This window comes from Oreochromis aureus, linkage group 3, assembly GCF_013358895.1.
Source record: "Oreochromis aureus strain Israel breed Guangdong linkage group 3, ZZ_aureus, whole genome shotgun sequence".
Lineage (NCBI taxonomy): Eukaryota > Metazoa > Chordata > Actinopteri > Cichliformes > Cichlidae > Oreochromis > Oreochromis aureus.
In genome coordinates, this window is record NC_052944.1 from 80,517,725 (window position 1) to 80,539,117 (window position 21,393).

Here is a 21,393-nt window from a genome sequence, read left to right on the forward strand (position 1 = left end):
TCTGCATACAGCGGAGCTCCAGCTTTCTGGCTTATTTGCAGAGCTTAAAGATGAGATGGAAGAGGAGACGGCGAAGCCGGCGAGATAAAATAAGTGAACAATGATAAACAGACAGAGCTGTAACTGGGATAATAGTTTTAAGGAACTGAGAAATAATTAGGAAGAATATTTCATTGTATTTAAGAGTTTTAATACTCGGTGAGAATAAAACCCCAACCCAGATAAACTCCTGTATTTTATTGGCATTAATTTGCTTCTAGAAGGATTTTCTTTTATTATTACAATAATATCCCGTTTGAAATGAGTTGAAACACGACTGCACAGTAGATGTATATCAGAAACAGTCCATATGTATTCGTGTTGCTCTCAGCGTGATCACAGCAGGCTACAGAAGCTGTTTCCATCCTCTGATGGCTAGCAAACATTTGTTTCTTTTCCTCTTCGTCTCCTACACTCTATGCATGTCGGGTCAGTCAGAAATGCCAGCTATCAATATTTTAAACCCCTGTCTTGACATTAAAAGCAGCTGAAAAGTGAATGCGTGACTGTGTGTTGTTCAGTGGGTAAGGACAGGTGCTTCAAGGGAAACCCGTGCAGGTACCTTCACATGCATAGAGACATGAATAAGTCAAGTGGGGGGTATAACTGAGAGAGAAAGAGAGGCATTATAGAGCTAAGGAAGCAAATGGATTGAGGCTGGGATAAATAAATAAACAGTGTAGATGTACTTAAGACAAACAGTGGTGCGGAGCCGTCATGAGGAAAGCTCTCAGGAAAGCAATTTAATATTTACGGTTTCTGGGATTCCACCGATTATCAAGCCAGGATTCTCTCAGGACCCTGAAAAGTTTATAAGTTGCTGTTTATGTGTTTAAAAAAACAACACAACACGCACGTGCATTATATTGTATGAGTGCCTGCTGAGCTGGGCATCACAAACTGAATGTTCTCTTTTATGATGACAGTGGAAAAATATGTGCTGCGTTTATTCTTCTTTTATATTTACTCTTAATGTTTCTTTGTTGCTAAGCTTGCTTTGCTGTTGTTTCCATGGACGGTCCGTCAGTCAGAACTGTGTGGGCGGGACTTCTGAGCGCCTCTTAATCTGTTGGTACAGTTTGTTTTTTCCGTGCGTTCGTCTTTCAGCTGGAGTCAGTGCTTCTGACAATAACCTTGTGTAACTCCACACAAACAAGTGGCATGCAATGTCTAGAAAACAGAATACGTGTAGTTAAAATAACTGTGCTTAAGTCATGATTTGAAAGCCCTTGAAAGCATCATTATGCTGTGTAGATTAATTCTTGTCTCGTCCCTCGGCCACTTGCCTGTAACCTTCAACTTTCCCTCCGCATCTGCGAGCCTCACTTACTCACAAGTTCTCTTGCTGGGTGGCGCCAGGATCCTATTACTGTGAAGGCTGTTTTTGTTAAAAGGAGACCAAAATCACTTGTAAATGTGTAAGAAATTGTTTCACTGTGACACGCAGAGGAAACCCACAAGCAAAAAAAAAAGATCCCTCGCCATGCTGCTGATAACTGTTTTTCCTTTTCATATGATAACATTTTTTTCTCTCTCCTCTTCTTTCTCTTTTGCTGATGCATCGTGGGACGCACGCTCATCCATCTCAGCTTTCACAGGTGCGTGAAAACACGAACCCCAACCTACAACAAAAACAACAAAAACGAGCAGCTCCTCTTTTGTCGGAGGAACTGCTGCTCGTAGACTTGGTGTTGCACGGACACTCGCGCTCAATAATTTATCTGGAGTCTGATCAAACTCGACTTGAGAGCAAATTAAAGCTTCAGAACAAACCAGGCATTTGCCGTGAATGGGAAAACAATCTTTAAGTATGGCTACAACAACAACAAAGAGTGTAATCGACTCTGTATTTTTTCTTTTAATTTAAGAAATACAGAAAACTGAATTCATCACGCCTCCCCCATCATCAGGGGAAACATTTCATTGATTTCTTTTTTCTCCCCAACATCTCCTGAAAGCAAAAAATGCACAAATACATCCTTTAAAAAGTGGAAGTCGTTTGAACTCTGGCTAATTAGTCCGTGTTCTTAGCGTCTCTGTTTTGTTTCCACTCAGTCTGTTAGCAAACAACACACCAAATTAAAAAAAGGGGGAACCTGCTGTAAATTTGCAATCCCATTTATGACTTAAACATGATCTGTGCTATGAATTATTCAGCAATACACATAGTCGATTTGTTGGCTTTGGGGGCCTGGGCTGGAGTTGTTTTAGCTTTGATTTTCCTCTTCTCTCATTCCTTCCTTTGGACACAGAGCTCATCCACATTGAGTCAGCTGTGTTTTATTTCCATATCCATCCATAAGCATAGACTGAGAGCTGCTGAGCTATAGATAATAAACCGTTGTCCTCAGGGGAACAGAGTCAGGCTCACTCAAATTAATAATACAAGCTTTCTACAGAAAGTGCAGGGTTGCGATACTCCAGTGAGAGACTGGGCCGTTGACGAATTCAGGTTTGGGTTTCCATGAAGAAGAAGAAAGAAAGAAGGCGACGGGTGGTATAGAAATGTGCCTGAGCTAATTCATCTGCATGCTTTTAAAAAGCAAGTGGAGCTGCCTTTTAGCCCACAGCCTCAGATTTACCAGAGTGGTTCCCAAAAGTGTGTGACAGGAAGCATGAACCGTTTTCTGGGCAGCAGGGAAGGAAAATATCAAAGCAGATTGGTTAGACGAGCTGGTACTGTAATGTCAGATTTTAGGTCTCTTTTTTTATGTTGCTCAGTTTGATTAAGCTAAATACTTGGGCTAGAATATGGGTATGATGCTCGGCTTAACAAATATCTCAGAAATCTGTGCTCAGATAATGTGTAAAGGAGCGGTGAGTTCTTGTGGGTTAATTTTAAGAAGGCTCTTGTTATTTCCATTTACAAGCAGGCTGTCACCTCTACAAGCCAGATCAATAATTCATCTGTTATTTAGTTTTCAGAAAAAAACAAATAGTTTACATTCATGTCTTGGTATATTTCTGTAGCCTTCTATTAATAATTCCATTTTAAATTTAGTCCCTTACTAATATCAGAGGAGCTTTGGAGGTCAGTTACTGGGTTAGCAGTCCATTTTTCAATAATACCACTTAAGGTTGATTGAGGAATTTCTAGCATTTAGGAAACTCTTTAAAATGACCTGTTCTTTCATAAATGTTTGTTTTTTGCTTGATTTTATATGCCTGTGGCAATGGGGCTGAAAACACTTGATTCAAACATAAAGAGACTGTGTGGACGATTATTTTGGTTCATCGAGTGAATATTTATTCAGAAAAGGCAATGACTAAAAATTAGACTTGGCTTTCTTATATATGTGACAGAATGAAAGTCTGAACATGAAATATTCCATGACATCTGCTGAGGAGGATCATGTGATATGGAAGACAGCTGTTGAACAGCTGTTGTTGTTTGAAGTTGATTTTTATATCTGTTATTTACTTTTATTATGACACAAACTAGTCTGAAATTAACAGTTAATTTTCCCTAAACCAGGTTCCAAAATGAACATTGAATCCCTCCAGTATGTAACCTGTGCTACCAGTTCGCCTCTTACCAGATGTGCGGTGTGTCATTTCTCAACAAATGTACACACGGTGACACGATGCACATAATTTTTCTGCACACACCCACAAAGATGAGCCCTTGGAAGGAGCAGCTGTATCTTAGTCACTTCTTGTTGAATCAGAGTCCAATCAGATCTGTGATGCTGTATGAAAGCAGCTGGGCTCCACACATGGCTGCTCGCTCTGTGTGGAGCCAGTTTACAGAAGCCCAGATGGGACATATCAAGCACCGGTATGTTGAGCTCTGTCCTGTGTTGTTGCTACTGTGTTTGGTCTGTTGTGTCCTGATGACAGGTTTGGGTATAGGGATGTTAACGGAGGGGCCACCAGCTCAAGCCTATGCTTTGAAGAAAGAGCAAAAGAAATGTAGAATTACTGGCCTGCATTTGGGCATGCTGGCCTATCAAAGCATTCAGTGTCATTTCTACCACACACTCAATATAACAATGCAGAATACTGGAAATGTACCCTGTTAAAGTGCTCTTGCCACTTAATCGTGCACTTTCTGCTTGAGCACTCTTGTTGTCTGATATGAAAACTGCAGTGCAGCTCCTGAGGATTTACGGCGTAATCGCAAACAATCCCAGTAAGAATCCCTTTTTTCCAGTAACGCTTCCATGAAAGGTCCTGGTTTATCTAGCCTCTGTCTTTTTTCTTGTACTACACGAAACTGATGGTTTGACATCATGTCATCTCTTCAGTGTTCAGATCCTGTTAGTATTGTTATCCCCGTTGGTCTGTGTGCTGTCTGCTTCAGGAGCTGTCGGAGGACCGCCATTCACCGCCGCTGCTGACAGTCAACGGGCCCGGGGAGGAAAAGCTGTTTCGCAGCAAAAGTGCTGAAGTGGAGCTGACAGCAGAGAAAGAAAGGGTCAAGAAGATGTTGTCTGAAGGGTAATGACAGATTGTGTTTCTGCTCGAGTCGCTAAAATGCTTAAAACTCACTCGACAGATGCATATACAGACAGAGAGAAACCCACATTATGAAAATGTTTCAGTCTCTTCTGACATTGTTTTTAACTTTTACAAAAATATATCATTCCGTTCACTCAGAAAATAGTCAGTAAATTAACCATTATTTAATACTGTATTTGGTTGAGAATACAGATTCTAATATAATCTGTGTGCCCTTGGCTTTCTGGAAAAATGGAAGGTATAATATATAAAAATATGCAAATAAACTGGTCTTCTATATTATTTTATAGGTGTCAAACAGCCATGGGCTATCACTGTCAGATGTGCATGTGGGAGTACTGAAACTTTTAGAAAGTATTCTCTTTAGCTTGTTACCTTAAGAAAACCTTCTGTATCGCTTAGTCACAATACGAGTGTTTTCTTCAGTGGAAATCCAAAAGTATTTTAAACAAATTCACTCCCTCCTTTTACATACTGTACTAAGAATGGATAAAGTAACGCTTTAACTATAAGGAAACTCCCTGTTATTCACGAGTAACATCAGGTTTCTCCTCCTAAATGTATTCATACACATGTTGCCAGATTTTGATCGTGTTGAAGTACTGGATTATCTTGTGATTAAGCTCATCACTTGGATTCTCCGTCCTTTGTTTCACGTAGCAGTGTACCCACTCATATAATGCAGTGTCTAACCCCCAGCTTGGCTGCATTAGCATATGTAAGAACCCAAAACATAGTAAAAAGTCCCCTGTATCCTGTCTGAGGCAGACTTACGAGGCATTAAATTGCAAAGCCTTTATAGAGTGCACGCCATTGTTAAGACGTCACACTTCTCTGCTTTTCGCATTCAAAGAAACTGAACGCATGACTTCTTTGGCGCGTAGTGATGGTATCGTGGATGTATTCCACAGATGAGGAAAACCGTTATTCGTCCAGGAGGCAGAAGTGGCGCTCACTCTGCATCTGAACGCTCTCTTTTCAGATTAACATCATCAGTGAACATGCACTGGAAACTGGAATGAATTGTGCCTTTTTAGTTCATATTTCACTTAATGTTCAGGGGATTTCTGTGCTGTAGCATCGAGCTGCATCATGGGAAACGAGCACCGCTATGGCCAGCTTTCCTTGCTTTACATGCTCCTGAGTGGCTGGAATCAGGTGTGTCTAGCCAATCAGAAGTTAAATGGGTCAAACAGGTCAAGCAAATATGTGATTTTTATTTATGTAATCCAAAATCACAGATGCCTCAAAGTATTTACAATATGCACACGTAATATTAAAATAAAACATGAGACTGAGTGCTAGCACAGTATCAAGTGATGAGATATATATAGTTCTGGGTGTGGGCACCACACATCTGGAATATTTAGTTTTGATTTATTCTAGGAACTAAAAATCAAGAAATGCAGTCTTTTATTTATTTATTTTTTGAAAAGAGCGAATGGCCAAGGACTGAAAATGAACCCTCCTTACACAAAAGCTCAAACATTGCAGCTAATTACCTAGAAAAGCAGCAGTGAGTCGGTCTGAGCTTTTCTACAGGTGGACTCTCCCCTGGTCTGCAGTGTGATATGTGTGCATGTCTGTGCCTCTTCTGTAGAAGGCAGATTAAACACCACCACCTGAGGCCTAACCATAATGTTTGTGCTCTTTTTAATCTGTATGTGTGTCCATGACTTAAAACCACCCAGGCTTGACCGGTGCTAAATTTTGCAACTCGTAATTATCATCATCATCATCACAACGGTCATTATTGATCCCTCAACCTTCCATCTGGGACGAGTGAAGCACTCCTCAGCTGCTTTACAGCCCATTATTCCAACCGTTTTATTTTATGATTGTTTTAAGCCAATGCAGGCCCTTCTCTCCCGTTGCTATGGCGAGGGGTATTATGGTTGCCAGCTTTAGTCGTTATGGTGGAGACTCTGCTTCCTAAAGACCTTCTCAGCTGAAAGCTCTCTGCTTTATTAAATATCCCCACTGAATTATGACCTTTACCGGCACACTGAATCTTTCCCACAACTTAATAAAGCAGAACAAATTACCGCTGTTGTTTTGGTTTTTTTAGTACCCTGTGGTACAATTTCCCACTGATGAAGGTGAGTGTTGCTCTGCTCTGTTGCAGGTTTGGAACAAAATGATTCTTAAAAAAAAAAAACCCCAAGAAAAATGATCATGCCATAATAATTATTTTTGCATTTCCTGTTCCACTTTAATTCCTAAAAAATATTCGCTGGAGCTTTTCAAAGGTATAATAAAAAACCTCACTGTAGTAGCACTTGTCCAGAACTTGAAAGACATGACTGACGAAAAAAGACATTAAAAATAAAGTCACAATAACATTCATAATTTGCAGAACTCGTCTGTCTCCTTAAATTAAATGTCAATAAACTTAATCACACAGCTACTGCAAGATAATAGAAATGTTTCACTCCATTACCTCTTTAGCTTCTGCTTTCTCCTTTCCAAGATTTCGTTCCAACAGTGTCAAACATTATCTGTTTAAAGTAGCATCATTTAACAGCTGTGATTGGTTCATTCGATTGGTTTGGTTCAGGTGAACAAAGAGAATAATTTAGCAAGAGTAACAGTTCTTCAAGGAGAATTAATGAAGTCTGTGTGTGGTGAACTTGTCCTCAGGTCTATGTGTGAGATCAACTTGGAAGCTGAACTCTTCACTCTTCAAGACAGCAATGCCAAGCTGGTGGCAGCACTGCAGGAAGCCAACAGCAGCGTGGAACAGTGGAAGAAGCAGCTGGCTGAATACCAGGAAGAGACCGATCGCCTCCGAGACCAGGTGACCTTATGTAGTGCACAGAGGAGTTATTACAGTAGGCTTAAGTTGAATCTTTTGCAGTCAGTGTTTGAAGAAATTCGCATTATACTTTGAAGGCGACATTGAAGGTGCTTTCGCAGTTTTGGGGAAAACGGCCTGATTCTCTTGTTAATACAGAATTTCATTTGCAGTCACTTTATGAAAGACGGTAATGAGACGACCAATGAGACTTATTGATCTAAAAGAAAGTACAGTGCCGTACCAAAGTCTTAAGCCACTCCTCATTTGTTTATATTTCTCTAGGAAAATGGGAAGTAGGTGCAGCAGTTCATGGAAATATGTCCAAACATACATGGAAATATAGTAAATGAGTAAATCACAACTTTAATGAGTTTGCACTTCTTAAGGAAGTCTTGTCATTTCTTTAAGTAGTCCTCAGGAATAGTTCTCCAGGCTTCTTGAAGGACATTCAAAGCTCTTATTTGGATGTTGGCTGCCTCTTGTTCTGTTTCCTGTCAACATGATCCCACATTGCTTCAATACTGTTGAGATCCCGGCTCTGGGGAGGCCAATCCATGACTGTGTAACTGCACTGGCAGTGTGTTTGGGCTCTTTGTAGCTCTCCCCTGACCTCCTCTGTACATATTAATGATGATTTGAACCAAAGCTTTCACATTTGGATTTGTCACTCCTGTTGCCACTGATTTTTTTTTTTTCAGTTCAGTTCATGTATTTTGGCGCATCTTAGCATTTCTCCCAATTTTCCTTCCTTAAGAACGGCTTCTTGCCCTTCCAATAAGACCACAGCGGACTTGTTTTTTTAGGCTGGACTGAAAAGCCAATGTCCAAAAAACTTCAACACAGTTAGTGTCCTGTTTTATGCTCCTGCACTGTATGCTACAGTGTGTGATTTACAGTAAGCACTATGGGGGACTTGTAAACTGGATATACAGCCGATTGTGCATTGTTGTTGTTGATAATTGTTTAGAAATTATAATTATGGGTATGATGTTAACCTAAACTAGCACAAATGCGTCTATCGGGTTTCTTCTATAAAACTTTGTTTTACTCATTTATACAAATGTGTCAGTATCACATTAAAATCCCTACAAGGCGTGCTCCAAACTGCAGATGCATTTTTCATCCGGCCCCCCCCTCCCTGAGATATTTTCTGTTGATGGGCTCCCGTGATAATCGCAGGGCCAGAATGCAGACATTTCATCTTTAATTTAGGGAGAGGAAATTATGCCCTTGGTCGAGCTTAACAACGCGTCTTTATTGCGACAGAATTAAATGCTGCTGCTGCAAACCAGTCTGCTCTATAACCTTTACAGTACTGGCTCTTTTCAGATTGCATTTTTTTTTTTTTTTTTTCCAATTCATCTATTTCTGAGTGCAGGTGAAAGTTACACACCTCCCCCCCTCAAAACACACACACACACACACACACACACACACACACACACACACACACACACACACACACACACACACACACACACACACACACACTGTAGCAAAGTCAACCAGGTGGCTGGAAGTAGAGCAGGCCTCCAGGGTTTGGTAACAGGGTGGCAGGGTTTTGTTTTTTTTTTCCCCTTTTTTTTTTCCTGGAGGGGGGTGAGGGTAGGACACCCTATACTGCCCACCTCCTCCCCCCTCTGTGCCCCAGTTAGTGGAAGAAGATAAATCACTGCAGGAGCAGAAGGCGAGAGGATGTCTGGCTTTCTCCTCCCTCGTCACACTCTGAGCAGCTTCAGCCATGTTTGTGTTTGTCCACCACAGAGAGGCTGACAGCAATTTGTAGGCATTTAAGGATATTTGAATAGTTCTTTTTTTATAGTATATTTGTCCATTTTAGTCTATTTTGTTCTTCTGCCAATCTAGTTTGAGTAAGTTGCACATACCATATAAATATGTAACAATTAATCAAATTAACTACACTTAACAGAAAGTTTATGTCAGCGCTCTATTGCTGTTGTAAGCAGATGCGTCTCTGTTTAGTTACAACAGTTAAACTTTAGTGGGAATATTACGGATATCACAGTTCTTACAGGTTTTCTCTCATGCTACACTATTTGTGTGGAGTTCATAGAGATGGAGCTACTGCCTCTGGGGACGGTGGCTGTCACTTACAGACCAGGTTATACCAAAGTCCCCCCCCCCCCTTCCCCAGTCTGCATTGGTTTTTGTGGAGCTTGGCTTGGCTGGACTTGCATACTGTGGCATCTTTAAAATGCCACTTTGAAATTACCTGTTAAAATGCAGAGGACACGCTTAAAGGAGAGAAAATGAAAAGTCGGCCATTTCTGCAGCACCGGCATTAAAATAAACCGAAAGTAGAAGATCAAGGGCTTGCTTGAATCCCACCGCTATTTCTTTTTCTCAGATTTGTTTGAGCTCTGCTCTATTATGCATCGTAAATGGGACTCTAAAGCACAAACTACTATTATTTTAGAACTTTCACATTGAAGCCACAATTTATCAAAAATCTCAAGTATGTAGGGGACATCTTCCCATTTCTTATTTCCCATCAACAGTCACCCCCAGATACATTTATTGTCATAGAAGAGTAAAGCCACGAAACAATCACATTTAAACAACTGGAACCAGAGATTTTCTTGCACGGTTGCACAAAATGTTAAATAAAATTACTGAGCTCATTGTTTCACTGGAAGAATTTTGTGTGATGCATTTCATTTTAAGTAATTATCAAATAGAAGCTGCAGTGTAGTCACATGTTTTAGTCCACATTGGGATGCACTCGTCTAATTTAATACAATACAAAAGGCTGTTCAAAGTGATTAAAATGGTCAAGTGATCTCGAGTAAAACGGTAACCTTTCGTTATTGCTCAAGTGTCTCGTTATCAAATGCTATTCCTATAACAATTAAATATGTTATCGTGACCCCTAACCCTGTCACTGTTTGTGCCTCGGTCTGTCTGTTAAACTACAAAGGCCTAAAAGACGGCCGAATCACAGACTCTCAATCTCATCGTGTTCAGACTTCAAATGCTGCACAGTTTGTCCTTGTTTCGTCAAACCGTCTGTCAAATCTTGACGGTCTTTGACTTTTTCATTAATATGCTAAACGCATGGAAGTGTGTCAGATTGGGAAAATATCTTTCATCAAAATCTTTCAAAAGGTCAAACCCCCTCGATCAGCTAAAAAAAAAGTCTCCAAGGCGAGAGGCTTCAGTGCTGTGCCCATTGGCAGTAAAGCTTTTTTTCCACAGAAGCATTTTAAGTGCGTGCGTGCGTGCGTGCGTGTGTGTGGTGGGGAGCAGAGTCAAGAGAGAGGCAATGAATAAAGAAAATGTCCTTGATTGATTTGTAAATTGCACAGCAGTGTGGTGCATGATGATTGTATGACTCTTCACTAAATGGACTTTTATTAGCTGTGAAAATCACTTCACTTGCTGTGTTTCTGCACATGTTAGATGGACAGTAAAGTGTTTTGTGCATAGGCCGTGGTCGTGTTGGTTTCCATTAATAGCATGAATTAATTCTGTGCATCGTGAAAATTATATCACACGTTAGGATTATACAACTTTGGATTCTTAGGTCTTTTTGTAAGGCTGATTCTTGTTTGCCATATCTGTCTATGAGAAAGATTATGTGAAAACATAATAACATGAAAACTGGACTGATTAGCTTCGAGATTAAATTAGATTTAGCTAAAACTAAATCAGACCGTCTCAGGAAATGAGATTGAAATTGCCTGGCTTCCATACTTCTGGTTTGCTGTCGATTTTCATCAGTCAGACTCAAAACTACGCTGGTTACAAATGAGACTTCTTTTTGCACAGTTTGATACATGCTTGATTACTGTTTACAGTATATTAAGTATAATATTTCACATCGCACTAGTTCTGCCTGAGTTACATTAACAGCCTGAATCTATGATCTCACGTTCCCGTCCATGCTTCTCTTTCCATTAGAGAAGCTAAACATGGAGTGACAGTCGCCGCTCCCTATTTCTGGATTTCTCTTCCAACATTTAAAAGCCCCCCGTCTTTTTAAGATTTGTGATATCTCTCAAAACTCACCTTGGATGGAAGCCTTTAGAAGGTGGATTTAGATGGTAGTCTTGCTTTTCTTATCTTATAGTGTTGTTTTTAATGTTATTCATTGTGTGTGTGTTCCAGGTGGCCGAGCTTGAAGCCCAGCTGGGGCGTCCTGCTGCTGGACAGCCTGGTAAAGAGGAGCTGAGCCGGTCACTGGAGGAGTTGGAAGCCCTGCTGCGAGCCAAAGACCAGGCAAGACACCAAATTTCCTCTCAGCAATGCACACTGTCCAAATCTATTTGCCACTTTAAAGGGAAGCTCGGTTTATACCACTAGCTTAATTTACAAGAGCATACATTATGTACTGCCAGCAGTCTTTTGGATGTGTGAGCCTGGATCTTCTTCTGATATTCAATTACGCCACAAAAACTCTGAAAGAGGAAGTGTCATTTTAAATATCTGTTCTCGAAATCGTCTTTAACGCATTAAATGAAATATTTTCTTGTACTTGTCTAAAAGGTAATTACTTGATAAAATGCTGCAGAGTTCGTGCAGACAAAGAGAGAAGAATGTGTTCACTGGCTTTTTTTGTTTGTTTGTCTGCTAAGATCTGGATTCAGCTTTGAGGCTCTGTCGTGTCTGTCGCTTTGATCACGCTGAAGAGTGCTTTGATAAAATGTCACAGTCTTACAGAACACGACCGAGCAACGCTGAGACTCCAGATGTAGATGTTCCGCGCTGAATGACAGATTTCTGATGGCATCTGTAACTTTTCTAAAACACACATCATCTTGTCAAACGTTGCATGTATCTGTGGGTAAAATCAATGTCCGCTAATGCACGCAGGACACGCTGAGCCAAGAAACGTTTCCTCTGGATAAATAAAAGCAAAATGCTCCTTTGCAAGCAGCCCGCTGCGCTCTGCCAGCTTCATTACCATAACCACATCTGTCCCCTCGTTTAAACACAGTCCACTTTTGGCAGCCGGATTCATGCAAGGTCACAGTGGCATGTTTCCCTCCCTTCTTCCCAAGAAGATGAAGGCGTCCCAAATCTTATCGCTGACCCCCTTTGTAAAATTAACGAGGAACGCCGCTTGTCCTCGGGACATTGATGTACACGAATCGGAAAGACAGTGTTGTAATTATTTGGAGTTACTGTGTTTTCAGGAAATTCACAATCTACAGAGCAAGAAAACAGATGTTGGCGAGCTAGAAAGGGAGAGGGAGGAGGCCATGCAGAGACTTAAGGTAAGCTGCAGTTTTGCGACTGACTCATCAAATTGGACAACTTTGTCGTGCTGCACAAATAACACATTTGTGGAAAATGTCACACATTTTTATAGCTCAACAACTATCAGTTCTGAAGTTGCTGATTTTCTTCCTTGCGCTGTAGTAAAATGAACATTTTAGGACTTTTTTACTCTTTGCTGTACAAAAGATTACATTTGATGATGTCACTTTTTAGGTCGGTAGAACATGCTTTTATATTTCTCAGTTTTCTGATGGTATGTTGGCTAATAAGTAACCACTCGTTCTAGAAAGTCATCAGCAGATTAATGTACTGTATAGTTAAAATAATGAATCCCTATATTAAATTGCAAGTGTGACATCCGTCAACCTGATAAGCAATGAAAATGCTCACCAGGCTGACTAATGTGTGCCAAAGTCTTCAAAATGGAAAATTATTGTCGCCGCTAGCTGACCAGCTGTGATTTTCCACAACAACCAGACATAAAAGGGATTCGTTTCTTCAATAAACTGTTAAAATAGTTACACTGTTTCACCTCACCTCTACTTTTATTGCATAACCTCTAGAGGATAGTGCATGACACTGACCTAAAGCACTCTAGTCCTAATAAAGGATTTCTTTTTATTTGGCAGTTTTCATGATCTGTTACATATAAATGTCTTTTTGCTGTTACCCAAGCCAGGGGATATGAATAATCAGGGACAGCTATAAAAGAGACCGTACAGTTCAGACAAGAGTAAGTGTGGCAAAGAATCTGCAAAGGTGATCTGAGGGCTCCAAGGAGAAAACAAATTGGACTGAATTTCCTTCTTAATGCTTGAGATGAGACTTGATGCATATTGCATAGCTTTTATTAGGTCCTCTATCATTCTTACCGGGGGTGTCAGTTGTGAATTATCTGTATTCATATTTGACCTTTGCTGTCCTTGGATTTATTCCATAAAGTATTCATCGGTGCTTTTTCGCATACAGAATTACCCCATAAAACAGGAAACTGCAGATTTGAATTTGGAGTATAAACAGTTTAAACTGAATTACTCCGAGAGGAGTTTTTTAGCAAATTTTATAGCAGTCAGCAGCCGCAGTATCTCCCTACAGTACGTCTGTTAAACAGCATGTCTGCTGAAGTTTAAATGTATAGAAACACAATATAAAGGCATAAAGGCCTGTACTTTTTCTACTCTGTTAATTGTGATCTGTTTTTTCCCAAAACATAACTTGTCAGTCTTGTCAACATATTCTGCAGAAACCTGCAAAATACCTGCAGAAACATTGTATTAAAGATTTATGGCATTTTGTGGATAAGAATGTGGGAAAGATGTGGATAAGAATGTGGGAAAGATGTGTTTCTCAATACAAAATATGCACTTTTGGTAGCAATTACTGGGTTAAATGAAAAGTAAAAAATGAAAACCTGAATTAATAACTGTGCGTCTGCAGGATCTGGAGAGACGAAATGTGGAGCTGGAGGATCGCGTTCAAAGCGCAGAAAAAACACTGGCCTCCAATCGGGAGGAGCAGGCGCATGCGGAGGTCGAGGTACGACAGATCATTGACGTTCTGGACATCAAAATCGGCGACCTGAACAACCTTAGAGAGAGTCTGGCAAAACTGGTCAGCAAGTAGCCACAGCAGGAGCTGGGGTGCATCTCCACAGTCTCGTTCCCTCCAGTTTAACTGATCTAACAGCAGAGACGAGATCGGAGCAACATGGAGGCAAACACACTATAGTTGAACTTTCTTTGTTTTTCACCATCAGTCCAGCATTGGAAACCTCTTAAAGGTGCTATGTGCAGAGCAAACCACCTGTGCTGTTTGCCATTCACACCATTCATATAAAAGCCCTTCTGTTGCTGGTGCCATAAAAATGAGCACTTTTCAGACTTTTTTGTCTCCTCATTCAGACATGAGTCAGATTTACATTATGGCTTCCCTCAAACGTACCCACAAAGTGATGCAACCTTTGCAATACATGGAGGATTGGAGAGTTTTAGTGACTTAAACTCTGCCAATGCTGAAACCTCACTGAGTAAAAAGAGATCTTGTACTGAGCCTCCTGCATCACCCTCCACACTGCATTCCTCAGATTACCTTGCGTTTTGGCGAACCCTGTCCTCTTTTTCCCTCTGCTATGCTAAAGTGATGTGTAAATGTTACTCGGTCCACCCTAGTAGGATTGCATTCGCAACATAGAAAAGTTACCGCAGTGTTCATTTGGATGTAAACCGATGCGGCAAATGGAAAGAAGTGCATGTCTGAAAGTGGCCTTTGTCAAAGTCTGACCTTGTGATTTTCAGTAAAAAAGAGGAGAGGTGAAGCATTTCAACCTAATGGTACAAAACACCCTGAGTTGATTACCGTAGAATTTTGCAAAGGCACATATTGAAGGAAGATTTTTACCTGACAGGGTTTGTACTGTTCTGTTTTCCTGCAAAGTAGGAAGTCTGAAACCCTCGAACCATGAAAACTGCAGCACTGTAAGAGCAAGGGTTTCATCAACCGTGGGAGAGCTGTGAAATCAAATATAATCTGCTTTTATATTTTATAGCTACATTAAACACAAGCAACTTTACATGAATCTCGATGTTTGGGTCATAGAAACAAAGTGGCTTTCCATAAATGCTTATTTCAGTGCAGTTTTGGCAGAAGCGCTTTCTCTTTTTTCAGTTCTTAAATTTACGTATTTGTCATGTCTGCTTTTAAAAACGATCCTCTGCTGATACTGTGGAGATGCACCCGCTAAAGGTGTGAGCTGTGTAAGAGCCTATGGAAGCAAGGGCCCTGAGTAAACTCTGCTCCAGTTCACCGTCATCAGCCTAGAGTGGTCTGACACCAGCCCGAACATCTACAAACTCAGAGATGCAACAACCTGCTCCCATTCTGTCTCCTCCATCGCCAGCGTACAACTGTTTTTGTTCATGTTTTATAAGGACTGCTCTTTCTCACCACTTACTCTATTATTTATGTTCATCGATGAGTTACTCGCAGTTAGGATGGAGAAAACGGCCACAAATGTTGCAAAATTCAAGCTGCAGGAACTGAGTTTGTTATGGACAGTAAGATCAGCAGCGGTGGTCTGTACACGTGATGTTTTCCCACCCGGACACTGAGATTGCACTTGACAACGTGTGTGCCAAGTTTTATTTTGTTTACATTTGTCTGTGTTCACAAAGTTATACAACAATTCTGCTTAATGTACTTTTTCCTTGTTGCTTAACACTATCAGTTACCATAATAGTAATAACCCTAGAGAGAGGCTCAGTGGAGCTGCAGAGTAGATCACTACAAGAGCCCTGCATGAGCTCTGCAGAAGCCCCATACCTGCCAAGAAATGTGAAGCTGTGTGCGCGTGTGTGTGTTTACCAATAATGGTTCAAAACCATTGATGTGAGGACATTTGGAACGACCCTAACAACTTTAAAGGGTACTTTTAAGGGACAGATACCCCCAAAATGTACACCCTCTGGTGAGGGTGAGAATTAGAAGTATCTGCTTCAGACATCTATTTGTTCTCTTGAACATAATGACCACAAACACAAACGATGCATTTAAAATCAAAGAAATAGCAGAACTTTTGACCCTGTTACTTTTGTGTGAGCAGGTTTCTGTAGGAGTTAGTTTCTTTCTGTGCACTCGCCAACCAAACGAAGATTGCAGCTAGTCAAGTTTACAATAGAGCTGAGGAGGCTGCTGTTAACGTTTACATGCTGTCACGCTGTTGTGAGTAGAAACTTCTCATTACAGGTAGACCCAGTGATACAGCTGATAGGCTTGGTTAAGTAGACAGAATGTAAATCCTACATCAATCTGCTCACAAGGTAAAACTGCCTTTTAGTTCTATTATATTAACTAGCACATGCCTGTGCTGTAGGATTGTTTGCTGTGTTACAGGGTGTAAAGGCTAAAATCAGGTCAGTTTAAATGCCTGTCGCTAGGTGATTGCCAGGTAACCTATACTATATCATAAACAATTGAAACTTTTTGGATATAAATTAGATGCTATTGTTATGAAATAATAAGATTTGATGTTTTTTTTTAAGGTGTCAAATGCTAAAAGAAAACCCGAAACAGGTTGTTTTAACCCATTACTAGGTGGCTGTCATGTGATATGGATAAGAACCTTCCTAGGATGTACCTGTGTGCCAACTTTAGTTACTCAAGTACTGGTCGTGTACAAAGAGCTGGAGGAAACAAATTTTGCATATTATGATAAAATCTGTGTATTATAGTAAGATGAGAAAGTAGATATGTCTACAGCTGAGGTCAAATAGATTTAGATGGATAAATAAAACTATAGATGTATCTTATTTTGAGGTGAAATGTCCCTTAAGGCTTTGTTTTTATGTTAATATTGGAATAACAGTAAGGTTAGGGAGAACGAGTGTCCTCACATAAATAGTGAAACCTGCGATGATGTGTGCGTGTAACCTCGGACCGCTCCAGTTAAAAGCACAACTGCAGAAATTTTAGTAAATTGGTACTTAATTGACTTGTCTGTCAGCGCTGTATGAGAATTTCTGATGCACAATATCTATCGATCTTTGCTTCTTGCCCTGTAATGAGTTATTGATTTCTTCGTATGACAGTAATAGTCTAGGTACAAATAAGGTGCAGGTCTTTGCAGCTGGTGATGCAGTGACTGCCAGAATCGTAACATGTCAAATTGTGAAATGTGTTAATGTAATAAACTATAATATAATGTAATAGCATCCCGTTATTACCCCCTCTTACTTTCCTTGTTAGTGTTATAGCATGTTCAGCTGACCGTGTATATGATATACTGATTTAGGATTCTCTTAGGTTTTAGTGCAGATAATCAAAAGAATTGCAGCAGCAGTTCTACTTCTGAATGCACTAGATATGTTAATAATGCCACATTTCTGCATTATATTGCTATTATCACATTAACACTTGGTATAAAGACTGATATTTCATCACTTTGACAAGTTACAAAAGGTCTGGGGGTTTCTAACATCAGCTGCTACATGCAACAATTAACAAATTAGCAATAAAAAAATTCTAGCTTAATTGCCTGTTAATAGTTGATACAAGCACTTTGTAGATAATGAGTCCTCTACAAAGTCTTATGTTTGCATTTTTTGTCATCGCTCCACTAGATTATGCGAATTTGCTACCAGCCTTTAGTAAGCATGAAGAAAACAGGCTAGCGGCTCCTCTCAATAAGCTCCACATGAATGACATCAGAAACTTTGCTTCAAACAGCCTTATTCCTGTGTTTGAGTGCTGCACAATAACACTGCGTCAATGCATTAGGAGTATTTCTTGTGTGCTGCAAGAGTAAATATTTTCCTTTTAGAATAAGGATAAGCATTTCACAACACGTGATTATGAAACAAAATATAATCAGTGATCTTAAAACTGACTAATGTGCAGTATTATTGTGTAGCTACATCACATCAAAGGAGCAACCCACCTCATATTTCAGGACCTGTTGAGTTAAATTGCACTTCTGTCTCCTTTTAGAGATTTGGTGTTTTATTATCATCATCTGTGGCTGCAATGATAAACCACGTTTTACTACTGCACTTTATGGTTCTGTTCAAATATGCCTGTCCTGAAGAGTAAATAATACACTTTGATACCCCTTATTGTAAAGTCTCACAATACATTTTGTGAAATGCAGATCAGATGTTTGAAGGATATATTTTTGAACTTGAGTGTGGATTGCTCCAAAAATACCGTGGACTAAGAACTTTTTAAAAACCGTCTGTTGCCCGCTCTGAGAGAACGCAGTACCAAAGATGTCCAACAGAAGCCACAACTGGAATCGACAAACAGCCAATTTATGAGTGCCGCCGATCTTCATCTCATATCAGCTTTTACCCATCATTCATTGCTATCTGAGACATTTAACCTTTCAGTATGACTAAATACCTCAGAATAGTTTAGTTCAGGTTAGTCTCATTGAAGTGTTGTGAAGTACAAGGAAGGTACAAAAACTGAATCTGAGGAGAGCAGGTGCTTGTATGGGATTTGTATATAAATGTTTTAAACATTAAAACTGTCATGCAAAGTCACTGCTGTGGTTCTTGTGTGATTTTAAAAAAAAAAAAAAAAAAAAAAAAAAAAAACCCTGAAAACCTATTGTTAATCCTCAGATTTCCACTTTTTGTATTTATGAAATAGTTAAAGTCCACTATTCCCTCCATGTTGCTTGGGTTAAGTAACCAGTGGGAAAACTTGTTTTTAATCATCAGCCAGGTAAAACCTGCACACTAGCTTCTAAATCACTATACCAGCTGCGTATTTTATTGCCGAACATAGCTGTCAATTGACACGTGACATGTGGTTTTGTTGTAAACTACACAAAATTAACATCTAGTTTTGGAATACAGCTTAAATTTAATCCTAAACCAGATCCATAAAGGAGGTTTCATGAGTATCCCAGGACTTACTTGGGAACTCTTGTTAAATCACAATAGCCAGCTTCACCTTGCTGCAGTTAATTTAGCCAACACAGCCTTATGGTCACTTTTCTTGGGTGAATTTAACAAACACACACCTCTTACATTTTCATTAAATAACAAATCAGACAAGCAGCAGTTTTTTTTCTACATTTATTTTAACACAAAATAGCACAGAGTGCCAATTTAGTTGTAAATGTTTACTTCAGCTTCTTCTTGGGACGAAGGTTGTTGGTGTGTCCGCACTTCTTCTTGCGGCAGTTGACAGCACGGGGGTGCAGACGGGCATAGCACCTGAAAAACAAAAGGTCAGCGTACCAATTTAAAAACCATTCCGAGACCCCGAGAAAACCCACTACAGCCAAAAACTAAGGTCAGCTGTTCCCAATTGCCATTTCAGGTGACACTAAAGCACTGTGCAACCAAACCAAAGTAATTCTATCTACCTGATTATTTCTCAATTCAAATACATACAAAGACCTCCGAATGTAGTTTATAAGGTCCCCTACCAACACTGAATTATATATTTAAAATGTATATCAGCAGAAATAAGAGCAGGCCTGAAGATAATCAGATTTTCATACTTAGGACTGGACTTACTTGCGGCAGATCATCTTGTCGCAGTTGTATTTCTGGGCCAGTTGCCTGAGTGAGGGCTCAATGATGCCACCACGCAGACGCAGAACCAGATGGAGAGTAGACTCTGATGAACAGTAAAGACATCATGTTAATGTCAAATTTATATTCAAATAGAAAACCTGCTCTACCAGGAAAACTGACGCACACCTTGGTTATTTAAAAATCAACCAATAAAAATCATTTAACAAAGAAATAATGACACCATACCATGGCGTTAAATACAAACTACTGGCAACTGTTGCAAACAAAGCGCATTTGTGATACAAAACAAATTTAATGAGTACTTTTTCAGAATGCTTTTATAATAGGGAGCTTGTCTACTGTGTGCTACTGCAAATTCCAGAAACAACACAGCCATTACCTTTCTGGATGTTGTAGTCGGACAGTGTGCGGCCATCCTCCAGCTGTTTGCCAGCAAAGATCAGACGCTGCTGATCAGGGGGAATTCCTGTAAACACAACACTTGTCAACCAATCTGCACTTTATCACAAACAATAACTACAACAGAATATAAAGCTAAATCACTTCACCGTTTGCTCCAAACGTGTCCATCTGTGTCACCTTTGTGGTCTAATGTGTGGTTTTGAATGCAAATCTGTTTCAACTTTTACCTGAAGCCAGTAATAATAGTCTCAAAAGGCAAAAAACCCACGTTTGTAATCCAAAACCACAGCCACTAGAGTTCTGGACACGAAATATCTCCCAGTACGCAGTTTCATGTATTAAAACGTAGAGTCTGGCTTACTCCAATTTTCCCTTTTATTTAAGGCGTAGACCACTTACATCTTGAGCACCCAACTATTTTTCAAGAAGTCACAAACGTCACATTAGACGTGTTAGCTCACCTTCCTTGTCCTGGATCTTTGCCTTGACATTTTCAATAGTGTCACTGGGCTCAACCTCAAGGGTGATGGTCTTCCCCGTCAATGTCTTCACGAAGATCTGCATGTTTGCAGGCTGTTCACAGAAAAATGACGTTAGCTTTAATTTTAGCCGTGTAGCTAGTTAGCTCGTTGACTGACCACAGTAAAAACCGAATCGCCTGCGAGGTGAATAATAAAGCTAGATCATAAAAACTTCCGCAATTTTTATCCTAACAAAGAAACTTTTTTCATCATTTTGCCGACTATCGACGCTTTTAGTAAGATAGCATTACATTAGCAAGCGTTAGCAGAAGAGGCTCGTTGCAGGCCTTGCCACATGCTTACCGTTAGGACGGAATTTAATCACAATTATGTCAATTTTATTCGTTGAAACTAATGTAAGACTACATCAAATAGACACGCTGTCATTAAACGATGAAAACGATATTGTTTTAGTCAAATTCAAACATTTATTATAATCTTAAAAACGACAAATACTGCTGAACAAAACGTGTACCCACCCGGCCGCTAGCTGAGCCTCAACGAAAAGAGAGCGGAAGAGGCTGACGCTGAAATACGTCACTTCCTGATTTGCTGTCTCTTTGCGAATAAAATGTGTTACATTAAAAGTGTTTACATTTTAAAAACTTTATTTTTTCATTATGAAAAATTCTTAGATATTTCCCCTTTCATTTAGCCCCGACGAGCGCTGTAATAATCAGATCTGCACACCACGGAGGCTTATAAACAGACAACTCGAGCGAGCAGTGCAATTCGCTCTGACACTTCATAGAATTCAGTTAATTAAATAATAACGCCATAAAATAAGCGAATATAAAGTTTGCCAGATTGTCAACTCTCATTGTGAATTATATGAGCCTGTGAAGATTCAGACTGGTCAAAAATGAACTTTGACGGACACCTGCTGTTG

The 21,393-nt window shown here is 39.9% G+C and overlaps 2 protein-coding genes across 2 annotated transcripts in view; one reads left to right on the forward strand and one right to left on the reverse strand.

The window, feature by feature from the left end:
* The window catches only part of homer3b (homer scaffold protein 3b), a 49,897-nt gene extending 31,270 nt beyond the window's left edge, over positions 1-18,627 (forward strand). The window contains exons 5-10 of the mRNA XM_031731664.2: positions 1,629-1,637; positions 4,343-4,479; positions 7,141-7,297; positions 11,426-11,536; positions 12,454-12,534; positions 13,976-18,627. Of these exons, the coding sequence (XP_031587524.1) occupies positions 1,629-1,637; positions 4,343-4,479; positions 7,141-7,297; positions 11,426-11,536; positions 12,454-12,534; positions 13,976-14,161 (681 nt within the window). The 3' untranslated portion in view covers positions 14,162-18,627. The remainder of the gene's footprint in view (positions 1-1,628; positions 1,638-4,342; positions 4,480-7,140; positions 7,298-11,425; positions 11,537-12,453; positions 12,535-13,975) is intronic.
* A 471-nt stretch (positions 18,628-19,098) lies between these two features.
* uba52 (ubiquitin A-52 residue ribosomal protein fusion product 1) lies at positions 19,099-21,123 on the reverse strand. Its single transcript, XM_031731652.2, has 5 exons — positions 20,984-21,123; positions 20,445-20,556; positions 19,961-20,047; positions 19,561-19,663; positions 19,099-19,254 (listed from the first exon to the last, which is right to left on the reverse strand). Exons 2-5 carry the CDS (start codon positions 20,545-20,547, stop codon positions 19,161-19,163), a joined length of 387 nt encoding a protein of 128 aa, XP_031587512.1. The 5' UTR covers positions 20,548-20,556; positions 20,984-21,123; the 3' UTR covers positions 19,099-19,160.
* Between the last annotated feature and the right edge of the window lie 270 nt (positions 21,124-21,393).

What these genes read in the sequence shown, in the direction of transcription:
- uba52 (XM_031731652.2), bottom strand. Translation starts at nt 20,547, where the DNA reads ATGCAGATCTTCGTGAAGACATTGACGGGGAAGACCATCACCCTTGAG. An exon ending in AAAGATCCAGGACAAGGAAG is followed by an intron (nt 20,048 to 20,444) that starts GTGAGCTAACAC and finishes TTGTGTTTACAG; the next exon opens with GAATTCCCCCTGATCAGCAG. An exon ending in CGACTACAACATCCAGAAAG is followed by an intron (nt 19,664 to 19,960) that starts GTAATGGCTGTG and finishes ACTGTTCATCAG; the next exon opens with AGTCTACTCTCCATCTGGTT.